The sequence below is a fragment of the Corvus cornix genome, chromosome 1 (assembly GCF_000738735.6).
Source record: "Corvus cornix cornix isolate S_Up_H32 chromosome 1, ASM73873v5, whole genome shotgun sequence".
NCBI classification, from domain to species: Eukaryota; Metazoa; Chordata; class Aves; order Passeriformes; family Corvidae; genus Corvus; species Corvus cornix.
This window is the reverse complement of record NC_046332.1, coordinates 27785867-27799072: the sequence shown is the minus strand read 5'-3', so window position 1 is coordinate 27799072 and position 13206 is coordinate 27785867. Positions and strand designations below refer to the sequence as shown.

The following is a 13206-nucleotide window of genomic DNA, read 5'->3' as shown; positions in this document are numbered from 1 at the left end:
ATGTGGTTTGACTTGGTGGGATGTCAGGTGTCCCCCAAAGCTGCTCTATCACTCTTCTTCTCAACTGGGCAGGGGAAAGTAAATACAAGGGAAATTTCATGAGTTGTGGTTAAGGACGGGGAGAGATCACTCACCGGTTACTGTCACAGGCAATACCAGACTCGACTTGAGAAATAAATAGTATTACCAATCAAAATCAGAGCAGGATAATGATAAGTAAAAGTAATCTTAAAAGCACCTTTTCCCCACCCCTCCCTCCTTTCTGGACTTAACTTTATCCCTGATTCTCTTCCTCCTCCCCTTGGCAGTGCAGAATACAGTCAGTTCATCACAGGTTGTTTCTGCTGCTGCTTCCTCCTTAGGGAGGGAAGTCCTTCACCTGCTCCAGCATGGGGTCCTGCACATGAGAGACAGTACTCCAGGAACTTCTCCAACATGAGTCCTTCCCACAGGCTGCATTTCTTCATGAACTGCATGGGGTGCAGTCTTCAGGAACAGGCTGTTCCACCATGGGTCCCCTCTGGGGTCACCAGTCCCACTAGCAAAACTGGTGCAGTGTGGGCTCCTCTCTCCACAGGGCCACAAGTCCTACCAGGACTCTGGTCCATTGTGGGCTTCCCATGGGGTCACAGACTCTGTCAGATATCCACCTGCTCTGGGGTCCTCTGTGGGCTGCAAGTGGATCTCTGCTCCCCCATGGACGTCCATGGGCTGCAGGGGGGGCATCCTGCCTCACCATGGTCTGCCTCACGGGGCTGCAGGGGAATCTCAGCTCTGGTGGCTGGAGCACCTCCTGCCCTTCCTTCTGCACTAACCTTGGTGTCTGCAGGGCTGGTTCTCTCACATATTCTTACTCCTCTCTTCTCTGGCTGCAGTTACTTTTACCCAATAATTTTGTCCCCTTCTTAAATAAGTTATCACAGAGCTGCTGTCACTGTCGCTGATGGGCTCAGCCTTGGCCAGTTGCAGGTCCATCTTGGAGCCAGCTGGCATTGGCTCTGTCAGACATGGGGGAAACTTCTGGCAGCTTCTCACAGAAGCCAGTCCTGTAGCTCCCCCCACTGCTGCCAAAACCTTGCCATGCAAACCCAGTACAAAGAACATTGCCTCATTCCTTCTCTTTTGCAGAAGTGTTGGGAAAAGAGATTGTAGTGAATCATAGAACCATGAAGGCTTGGTTTGGAAGGGACCTTAAAGATCATCTCATTCCAGCCCCCCTGCCAGGGGCAGGGATGCTGTTCACTAGATCGGGTTGCCCGTGGCCCCGTTCAACCTGGCCCTGAAACGAGGCTTGATCTGATAAATACAAGTGTTTCCATCAAGGCAGTCAAATAACAGTCTTATGTAAATCAAATTTAGTTCTGAGGTTACATTTTTCAATTCTTTTGTCCCTCACTGGATACAGAAAGTATTTTCAGAGATTGCAGAGGATGCATGAAAGTCTGGGTGGAGACATTTATTCTTTGAGGAATGGCAATAAATGTCAGAAATATTAGACTCTTGAAATACTTGTCTTACTCATTAGTAACCTGGAAGAAACAGTGTTTACACAGAAAGTGAATCAAGCCTCTTAATATATTGGCAGAGTAGCCGGAGCGTACTTGTTAGCTCTGTTTTCCTTGGAAGGCAGCCTGACTGCTGCTCTTATAATGATGAGTCTGGATTAGTCATTCTATATGATCATAATTAGCATGAAGTGGTTAACCCTCTCCACCTATGGGGTGGAATTACTTCTCTTTTTCAGAAAACTTGCACAAGATTATGAAAAGGCTGCATATTTTTCCTGAGGAATAAGTGTATTGTACCCTTTGCAGGTGACACTTGGAATCTTTTGGGTTTACATTCTTCCTTAAAAAGAACATTCAGCTGCTGAAGGGGCAGCATAAAGCCTTAATAACTTCAATGAGGGCTTCATCTCAGAAAGCATAGGGAATAAAGTTAATACTTTTGTGAAAGATATTTCAGTCTTTGCTAAGATACCTGAAATTCCTGAAAATGAGAGCGAACGCTCATTTAACATTCAGAGATCCTTATGTTAGAAAATGAGTATGCAAAGCCCAAAAACTTGTGAAGCCCTGTAGGTCCTTCTTGTTTGATGTAAAGATGTGACTTAAGATGGAAGTGGGACTGTGAGGAAAGGAACCCCCTGCAGTGGTATTTGCTCTGGCTTTCTCAGTCAGGATTTTGTATTTACCACTGGAGCTCATGTTTTTTGTCAGATATGGAGAACGATACGGTTACTCACTCTAACCTTGGTAGAGCTCCAAGAATTTTGATTCTGCTTTTATTGTGGTTTGTGTGTTAATCCATGGATTAGCTGAATTTCTAATGAAAAGTGCTGTGTAAAATCAGCAGCTGTACCACTGTTTTTTTCCCCACATCAGCAATTGTAATTGCTGTGCAAGTAGCAGTGCAGAGTAGGTAGTTACTGCTGCTTGTACCAAGGTAAAAATGTTTTTGCCTTTGTGTTTCTTGCAGTAGAGAGTCTTTTGGCTCTTTATCCTTTCAACTACCACCTTTGAAACCCAGTATTTGCTGTCTAGAAGGGCATTTCTGCTTTTTCTGGAAAGTCTAAGAGTATTTTCTGAGGAACAGTCCAGCCAAATACATTGTCTTAAGTTTGTGTTTTTTCTCAAGTCTGTTGGAGGGTTGCTTCAGGATGTGTAATTGTATGGAGATGTTCCAAATGTAAGAAGAGCTTTAGAAAGCCAGATATCTATACAAGTCATTCAATAAAGATGTATCAGAAGTGACAATGGAAAGTAGTTTGTTGTTGGAACATTTTTTCAAAACTTTGGCTCTCTATTTTCATATTCTTGATCTACTTAAGATACAGTTATGAAGAGTCATAGAGGTAACTTGAATTCTAGTGCACCAGAAACTACTGCAGTAGTGTATTCACTTCTGTAACTTCTTCATAAGTATTCACTGTACCACACTGTCATGTTTTCAAATGAAATGTCCTTGTTTGCACAGTACTCTGACACCTGGTATCCATTACTCAGGCATAAGTGAGGCTTTAGCTGGAGAGTCTTAACTGTATCCCTGGTAATCCTTGGTCTTCTAAACTGTTACCACATCTTTATTTGAAAAGGAGTAAGGATAAAATGATCTCCTCTTTTAAAACAGAATTTGCCTGATCTACCTGAACAAAATTGTTAGTCTATGCATGTGTGTGTTTAGCAATTTTTAAATGTTTTGGGGTGTTCTATCACGGGTCAGCTGCTGTGCTATTGAGAACAGATCAGAATTGCAAGGTGACTTGAAAAGGTGAGGTCAGAAGGTAGGGAGAGGAAAATTAATGCTATGAGCCATTAGTATTGCATCTTCATTTCTAGCAGTGGCTCTTTACAAGTGCATAAAAAGCTCTTTAACTATGCATACAAAAATACTTGTGATTATGTGGATAGAAGCTCTCTTTCTCAGGAGTCTTGTATCAAGAAGAAAACAGTGTGAAACAAATCACCAGAATACATGTGGATTTAAAAGAGTCCAGCTTAAAAGCAGCTGCCTTAGGATATGTCACAGACAAGGTTGGAAGTGTGTTGGTGCGTTATGCAAGTCCAGGGAAAAAGAATGTAAGAAGCATCTTCTCAAAAGTGAAAGCTGTATTTCATTTAAGAGTCCCTTGGGCCCCATTCAGAGTAATTGATCTGCCTTCAAACTCCAAGCACACACAGGCTTTGTAGTGAAACACTGACTGCCCTAAGTACATACCCAATTTAATCTATACTGACAGTTACAAAAATTAAATTAAAAAACAGTATATCTGACTGTGAGTGGAATATAACTATCCTGGTAATGATGACATACTGCAAGTCGTGTCCGTCATCAGGCCTTGATTTTTGGAACTGCAGAAGATGGCCCATTAGAGGAAAGTTGTGAAGTAAAGCACAGTGGAGAATGCTTACAACATGCTTGATTGGAGAGCTCAAAGCCAGTGTTTCTTGGAAGTAAAATTGGCAATTGCAGGTGTGATTGCAGTGATTACCTTTTGTTGAAACTCAATCACAGATGTGTAACAAGTTCCAGAAGGACCCTTGATTCTGTAGTTTCTAGTCTCAACTTAGAGAATGTTGAGTGAGATACAAGGTGTGATGAAATCTCCTTTCAGCTCCAGAGCTGATAAGTCTGCATTTCTCAGAAAACGCCTTTGAGGTATTACTTCAGACAACTTCTATTTAATGGCAAAATCACTGTAAACATTTGAGCTGAAAAGCACTTGAAAAAAGAATTTCTGAAGTTGAAAAATGCTGTTTGATAAAATGTTTCTTGAAGGTGGTTATATGCTAAAATGGAGAATAAAAGTGTAGTCTGTTTTTAATAGCAGTGATGATAAAGGACAATTCCCATCGGGATGAATACTTGATTTAACTAAGTTCATGGGTGAACCTATTTCATCTGTGAGTTGAGGATTTTTTTTTTGTCTTTACATTATTTCATGTTGTGATGAATTAAAACATTACTTCTTGAGAACTGGTCTTCCTTACAGAAGGAATTCCAAGATACTAGATGCAGCTCTAAATTAAATTATTTATTTTCCTTTCCTCCCAGTCCCTCTAAATTGCTAAAGAGCTGCTACTAGAGGTCATAAACTGGAGCAGGTCTGTTCCCCTATCTGTGATATTTACCAGATTTTGAACATGCACAGTCTTTAGCTAGAAATCAAACAAGAATGATTTCAGCACATGATAATTTTTTTCACATCTGCCTGGCATAGTAACCCACATTTTTGTGAGTTACCAGCTGATCTAACTAGTGGATTGTTGCTCCAGAACAGTTGGGATGTTGAAATACTATGGAAACTTTGAGTAGTGCTCAAGCCATAATCTAGCAGTCCCTTCTGCACACCAAGGAGACATTAAAATATTTTGGTGGATCTGACAGGTATTTTACCTAACCAATATTAACAGACAGAACTATATTTAGTGTTTAAGATTGCATTGGGTTGCACTCCCTCCATCCACCCACTATAAAGTATAGAAATATAAAGTCAGAGGGAAGGACTTCTATATCCATCTCCATACTGCCTATGATGCTGTTTGGTGGCACACTCCAAAGGCTTTCACTGCCATTTCTAAAAGATAAGGCAGCAGCCTATCACTATTAGATTTGCACTCCAACACAATCAAGTAAACTCTTTCTAGTGTTAAGGCAGTGTAAATTAACATGCATGAAATGTGTGAAAGTGCGTGCTGGACTTTCTTTGGTGGCTCTTACTAAAGCACAGGAGGTTTGGGTTTATTTCCCCACCAAAGGTGGAAGTGAAAGCCTTTCAGAGTGTGTTATCAACAGTGCCTAGGCAACAGAAAAATGTGGTGGAATACAGCAGTCTTTCCCCTCTTTATTTCTGTGCTTTCAAGGTTTGGGGTGGATGTGTATATCCTGATGCAGTCGTGATTGTCACTAAGTATAGTTTTTGTTTGTTAATTTCCTAGTTTGTATACAGCTTTGCTGTACATCAGTGGATAGCTTCCCCAGTCAGGGAGAAGGGGAACTACATCTTCCTGGGAGTCAGAAGGAGAACTGCACAACTGAAGCTTAATCCTGACTGTCGACCCTTCTGAAGGGTATGAAAGGCTATCACATACCTCAGAAAATGTTCTGTGTGTCTTAACTTCGCAACCCGTTGAAAAGCTATGAAGGGCAGTACATCAGACACAATCTTCCATGTCTGACAGTGAAGACATCATAGGAGTTCTCTGCTCTTGACAGGTTAAGAAACTTATCACTTCTTTTCTAACATACCTTGAATTTTCACAAGAACATCTGGAAGTCTGAGTATGGCTAGGCATGGTAGCAATGGGATCTGTGCCATATTTTTCCTCCTCTAGGGTTTCTTAACCTTGCAGAAGGGTGACATGGGCAAATGTAGCAAATGATGTATTACCTGTCAGTTTTAAAAACTCTGGAATGAAATGCATTTTTACAACATGTGGTAAAGTTACAAGCTCAGAGTTGTCAGAGGCTCTTCTCCAAAAGGACCACTGGGGACCACTCCAAAAGTAGTGCTAGGGACATGGAAAAGGTATGACATGGTTCACACAGAGCTGGGGTTTACACAGGCATCAAGTTACCTGAAATATGAAGTGTGTTTAGTTTATGTCATAGTTTGCATAAGTAATCTAAGAATTTAACATGCTCTTTGTGGTAGTAGAACTTTAAAAAGTATATCCAGTAGGAGCAAAATACGGCATTGCTGACAAAGTCATGTTAGTTTGCAGACTAGTGGAAGTCAAAGATCAATCTCTTTCAGGTTTAACTTTGTGTTTAAGTACAAAATCTGTTTTCAGGCTTCTACATACCTTATACCACATTAAGGGCAGCAGAGCTAGAACATCTTTAATTCCTTTATTCTGGCTGAAAACCACACCAGTCAGTGGTGTGTTACTGCATTTGGGAGGTTGGTTGGTCTGTTTGGTTTGGTTTTTTTCTTTCTTTGTTTTGGTTTTTTTACGACTGACCGACCCTAAAAGCAGGAGAGAGCTCAACAAGGTGCTGGTCATTATACTGCAGGTTCTTCCTGACAGCAGTAACAGCTTTGTGTAAACTGGCTAGAAGTTTGCTTTATAGGCAGTTTGGAGTATATAGGCTTAGGTGTCTGTGTCAACAACATAAAGGTTCACTAGAACTGAGATCTGAAGTGCTTCCTCTCCAGCTCTAGGAAGGCAGAGGTTTTTTGTACTCATGCCATAGTGTGAAGTAGTTTTAGCTTACAAATATTTGCTATGTTATTTATAAAGGAGCTGTAAATTGAATAAATAAACAAGGTAACTGGAAAATAAGTCACTGAGAAGCCTCTATGAACTAAAATTTCCAGCCAGGAGGGGGGATCATAGCAGTAGGGCTGTATTTGCAGCTGCCAGTTATATGGTGACTGTAATTTTGATTTGTTAAAGGTAATGAGAGAGCTTGCAGGAGCAGGGAAACAGTCACAGTCTAAGACTTGTTTGCTTTCACATTTATGTGATGAATGATATGTAGACATGTGATGCCAGTACGTGCACACTAAATGCGTATGTGTGTGTTTGCATATCACAAGTGATTTAGGTGTGGGAACCCAAAGGGGGACAAGCAAATTCTCACATGGTATTGACCAGCTCAAAATACAAATTTAATATACTATGACTGAAGGCCTCCCTAACAGCAGCTACAACATATTTAGATTAAACATCCATGCAGGTGTAATGGTACTTCAAAAATTCAATTTTTAATCTAGCTTCACTGTTTAAAAATCAAATACTGTGAAGTGAAGAAGCTTGATTAAAATAAGACAGGTAGAATGTTTCCAAGAGATGGGCAGCCCTCTTGGAGGACTACACCACAGGGATACCAACTATTAAAAATATCGCCCTCAACCCAAAAAAACATACACATCCCAAACCAAACATAGAAAAGTTGACACTTTAGAAGTGAGGGCCAGATTTGCTAAGTACTGAGCATTACAAATTAAATCTGAAAGTCCATATTTCAATAAAAATTCCATTTCGGTTAAAATTCAGTTTTGGTTTTCCAAAAGACTCGTGGTTACAACTCAAGAGGGGGTTCAGTTCCAATAAATACCAATGGATGCAGCTGGGCAAAAGCTTCAGTGTTAGTTTAATGTATTGAAGGATGGGCTTTGGATTACCTATTGTGCAAAAAAGAGATTTCTAATGTATTTTGTAGATAGCACCTCAGTGCCTAGTAGTAGCAGCCTAAAACATTTTTATTTCCTTCACGTTTTTCAAGTTCTTGTTGAACTGAAATCCCTTAACTGTTTCTTTTGTTTGAAAGCTATGCTTATCTTGAGTATTTTCTATGCACTACAAACACTACTTTGGTCTTCAACACACTTCCACGTCAGGCACATGCAGAATAGGAATGCTAAAAAAGTAATTTGAATTAAGCCAATCTAAATCCTTGTAAGTTTTAAGTTGCTTCATCCTGCCACAGCTCTTTAAGGTTTTGTTCTGCCTGAGGCTTGCTTTTCTTCAAGGAAAAAAAACCCAACAAAATCCAATTGTCTTCTAGCATTTACTATTTTATCACTTAAAAGAAGTTTAACTGAAAGGGAAACATGACCTGTTTCCACAGTAACAGTTGTTCCCACATAAAATATCATAGAGATAGGAATCCTTAGGCATTCAAGGGTAACTGCTGTGGGCAGGCTGCAAGTCTGCAGGGTATAAATAATAGATGCTGCCAAGAACTTACTCTGTATTGGTACTTCATTGTTTCCACCCTTGCTGAGCTTAACTAGACTTTTGAAATCTAGTGAAGATATTAAGGTGAAAGCAGACCATTTTCTGACCTAGTTAATGTGTTTTTTTTCCTTAAAGGTAAGCACTGAGAGTTTCAACTGTCGAGAGAGTGCTAGTGGAAAAGCTTGGCTCTATTACAGACAGTTGAGAACCTTTAACTAATACTTGCGCTAGGGCGAGGTGGCAGCACTTGTGTTGCCTCTCAAGCAGTAGCAAACATAAAAATATACTGACTGGTAATCTCTCTTGAGTCAGTCTCCTCCAGAGGAGTGCCTTACAAGAGGCTGTGATTCATTGTGGTGCTTTAACCTGTTCTGCTTGGGTAAAGATAGTCAACTTCATTGTAGAGCAGAAACTAAGCAAGGTCCCCATAGCCTTTTATACAATAGAAACAGAAGTAAGAGTACTCACCCAAGAAATGTGAGATCAGTTCTTTCTAGGAAGGTTCAAATACATATTTCTCTGCTTTTAAGAGTAATTTTACCCACTGAACCGAAGCATCCAAGCACTGAAGCAGAGTTCAAAATTGATTGAGCCAGAAGAAAAACAGTAATTATCTTTCGTGTTTCCCCCACTTAATTGCCATCTTGTTGCTAGTTCCCTTTATTGTGGAATTTGCTTACTATTTTACAAGTTTTAAGTTGAAACATTTTAAGGTAACATTTGTTTTTGGCAGTAAGAAGACTCAAGTGTTAGTTACTGCCTGTCAGGTAAGGTATGCTGATTTAGTTCCATGCTATCATGTAACATACTCTGATTTTAGTACTTGTTTTAGAAATTGGTTTTAAGAAGACATTTTCTAAGGAAATAAATCTCCTGTAGATGGGTTTTTTTGGGGAGAGGATTTAAGAAGTGATAACGAGATTTTTTTGACTTGTTCTTTGCCAAAATCGTAAAATCCTAATGCCCTCAAATATCCCTATCCTAGATCCATATCAAGCTCTTTCAGTAGGCAGTGCTTGATACCCTGTAACACACTGTTCTGGTGAGGGTTTCTGCCTCAACAACACCCTTGTGTAGAATTCTCTGGACTCACATAAAGCAAAGTGTAGACTGAAAAGTCCCCTTTCTCCTCTCCATCTGATGAGGACTGAAGTTCATGAGTGAAAACACTCATGCTCTCACTCTCTAGATGCACAGTCACAGATGTCTCAAGTACCAGTGTGGGCTCTGCTCAGCTGCTGTCCATGGCTGGATCAGGAGCTCTCTTAACTCCCCGTGCTGGGGTTCTACTCACTGCCTGGTTCAGCTTGATTCTCACTGGCAAACAAACAGATGCACACGTTTGTCTTGGGTATCTCCACACTTGCAGACCCATTGAATATCAGCACAAACCCTCTGTCCATGCCTGGATCCTGGGCCTCCCACTTGCTGCTCAGTCAGTTTGCCAGCAAACTAAGTACACTGGGATCTTCCACACCCACTGCTGCTTTTGGGGATAACACATAGGTGGTGCCCAGGCATGTGGGTCCTGTGACCTGGAGTCCCATTGCAGCTGAGGTGCTGGGATCTTCACTTAATTTCGCTCCAGTCCCTCTACTAGCTGGCGTCCAGGTACATGGGCCCTGTAGGCTGTGATCCTGCCCCAGTGGCTGATGCTGGGACCCTCACCTGGTCCAGTTGCAGGGGCCCTTTCGTCCAAGGCCTGACAGCAGTTGCTGGCCCCAAATTCACGTTTTATGGGACCTGATTTCATGGCCCTTCCAGCTACTGATGCTGAGACATCTACCCACCCACTCTAGCTGCTGGCCCTACAGACACAAGGGGTTCTCCTGAGGTCTGGTCCAATTCCTGGCCCAAAGTGAGTTGTGCTGGGTTGCTAGCACGTAATCCTTAGAGTGCTCTGGTGGGATAGAGAGAGTGGTTACACGGTAAAATAGTTAAGGTAAGATTTGTTACTCAGTTTCGCACAGTTGTACTTGTCCCTGTCATCAGTTACAAAGTCCAGGCTGGCTCTCTTGCCTGTAGTTTCCTAACGACCTATTAATTAGTGACTGGAACTTTTTCTTTGTGATTGTTTCTCTTATCCCTTGTCTATCAGGTTTGTGTAGCTGTGTGTTTTATTCATTACTTTCCTGTTATTTGTATCTGCCTTTGAGCTGGAAAGGTCCTTGATCTGTTAACCGTAATGAAACAGGAGGTCTTGTGTTCCACATACCCTTACAGTGATAATTTTACAAATCAGTTGGGGTTTTTTGCAGTTAAATATGTCAGGGGGTAAAATGCATCTCTTTTCAAGATGCTTTCTTTTATCTTTTTAGGGTTCTTTTTTTTAATAGCTGGCTCCTGTTTATTACCTATCACTTTCAGCAGTCATGTTCAAAACTTTCAGTGAAGGATACTTTTTCAAATATTCTTGGCAATGTACAAATGTAATACAACCTGGCATGATGGAAGTAATAGTTTTCCTTGAGGACCCCAGATTGCTGTATTAGAAGTGTGGATTCTTTGGCATAGGAGACAGTGTTCATGGGCCTGTTGATACAACTGATAGGCTGTATGGATTTACAAAGCAGAGGCAGCGTGGATGCCCAGACAAACAGGAAGGATAAAAAAAATATCAAACAATTGGGTTTTTTTACCGGGTTAGCCATTCACATTGTGAATTGACTGTAGCTTTTTGCTGTATGTAATCTGTTTTCTTCTACAGAGCTCTGTGAAAAGGATCTTTTTGGCTTTCTTCAAATTTTCCTTCATTAGTTCTGAGATGATTTATACTTGTAAAGCGGTAGATTAAAAAAGTATTCCTGAGATCTTGCTTGTTTGAGTGATCTTTATCCAAGTGTTTCAAATCCTTGTCATAGGTGTGTAACAAAACTGGTTTCGTTTTTATCTTATTGCAAAAGGCCATTTTCAGAAGGAGTTACTAGAAACTTAGAGTTGCTGCCCAAATGCTCATTTGACTTCTATCACTTTGTTGAGCTAAGCAGCCAACCCACTGCCAAACCATCAGTGCTTCGTCTTTTCACTAGGTGGCTGCTTGTTTTGAGCAGTTCTTACATGAACAACTTTGCTCCGTTGTCTCTCCCAGTGGAAATGTATTATAGCACACAGCCCTATGAGGTTATGGGGATCTTAATGACTTAATGGTTTACTGACTTCATAGCTGAGTGGCTTACTACCTGATAAAATAAGGGAAGTACAGCATTCTTTTGCTGTCAGGGTATGATTAAGTAACTCATTAAATATGCCAGTCACTTCAGTCTGAATGTGTTTTGAATTCATTTAGGACAAGCATAGACTACAGGAATAACTAAGGTTTTGAAAGTAAAGCTGAAAACTGATTTATCAGTTTTGACGTTTGATAAAGTGACATTTCTTTGTTTAATATGTTGTGCTGGGCATGGACATTAACTCAGGACAAAGCAGTTATTTCTAATTTTTATTATGACCCTGCTATGTCATTTATTTTTGCAGACAGTCATAGACGCCCATATCTTCCCAGCTCTTATAAACATTTTGCAAACGGCTGAGTTTCGGACAAGGAAGGAAGCTGCTTGGGCAATCACAAATGCGACATCGGGAGGCTCTGCCGAACAGATCAAGTATGAAATAGTTTAAATCTTTCAATGCAATTGACTGAGTTAGTGTTTGTGCAAGAAAACAAACTGTCAGCCTAGAAACTGCAAAACCTTTCAGTATGCTTTCAGTGTTGTATCCAGAGAGACCATGTCCTTGTTATAAATGAGCCTTTCATCCCTCCAGGGAGAAGTCACAAAAGTATTCAGCTGTAATACTTATTTAAATAATTGAACCATTTGTCTTATATGAAAAAACTAAATGCAACTTTTAAATTAACTTCTGAGTGGTGTAGAGTGTAACAGTGCAGTAACAGTCTGGAGAGGAAGCCCCTTGGACAATGGCATGACATGCATTGTTTCTCCTGTTTAGCTTATACCAGTACATTATGCTTCTATGCAGTTTTGTATAAAGAAAAATTACTTTGTAAGCATGTTAATATAATTGCTCTTTATAGAAAATATGTATAAGTTACCATTATAGAAATATAAATTATGGTACAAAAAATAAATTAGTATTTCATAGCTATATAGAGAGAGTGAGACAGAGAAAGGCTTTTAAAGTTATTGTCATCGTTTCAGCAGAATTGACTAGATAGAAATAGATGTGTGTAATTTCTCTAGTTTTTCCAGTCAAGTTGATATTTTATCTGATTGTTTTGATTCTTAGACCTTCATGCTAAGTACTTAAATGGCTACACCAATTATAATTTTGCAGACAATTTACTGGGTTCCGTGTGATATTTTTCAGGTATTTAGTAGAACTGGGGTGCATCAAACCACTCTGCGACCTCCTTACAGTAATGGACTCAAAGATTGTGCAAGTAGCACTGAATGGGCTGGAGAACATCCTGAGGCTTGGAGAGCAGGAATCCAAACGCAGTGGCACTGGCATTAATCCTTACTGCGCTCTTATTGAAGAAGCGTATGGTAGGAGCAAAACACCTGGGGGACTCTGGGGATACAGCAGTGGTCACAAACCCACTGGAATCTCAGTAGGCCCAGTTATCACTGTGACTGAAAATAACCTGTTCTTTGATAAATCTCCAGTGTAATCCATCTGCTCCATTATCTTTGTCGGTGTATAGATTGGAGACAGAACGTGCAGATCTTCTTTTCTTGATTGATACAGAGTAAAAGGTGTTAACAAGAAAACCACTACAATTCCCAATAGTAGAGATTTACTAGAATGGCTAACACTTGGATTATAGCATCATTCCTTGCTGTATTATTTTTCTTTGTATCTGACTACAAGGCTTGAGTTTGCCCATTTGCTTAATGCCTGCCCAAAAACTGGTTGCCTGAGTTTAACTGCATTGTATACATATATACTATACAGGTTAGGAAATGGAGTCTCCATCCTTGGCAGTTTGGAATACTTGTTCAGACGCATCAGATCTAATCTGGTGTTGGTTAGTACTGCTGGGCTGGGCTGGGCTGGGCTG

The 13206-nt window shown here is 40.4% G+C and overlaps 1 protein-coding gene across 3 annotated transcripts in view; it reads left to right on the top strand.

Moving 5' to 3' along the window:
- The window catches only part of KPNA1 (karyopherin subunit alpha 1), a 59497-nt gene that overhangs the window by 35079 nt on the left and 11212 nt on the right, over window positions 1-13206 (top strand). For all 3 annotated transcript variants that reach the window (XM_039559930.1, XM_039559937.1, XM_039559935.1), the window contains exons 12-13: window positions 11661-11788; window positions 12513-12691. In XM_039559930.1, the coding sequence (XP_039415864.1) occupies window positions 11661-11788; window positions 12513-12691 (307 nt within the window). The remainder of the gene's footprint in view (window positions 1-11660; window positions 11789-12512; window positions 12692-13206) is intronic.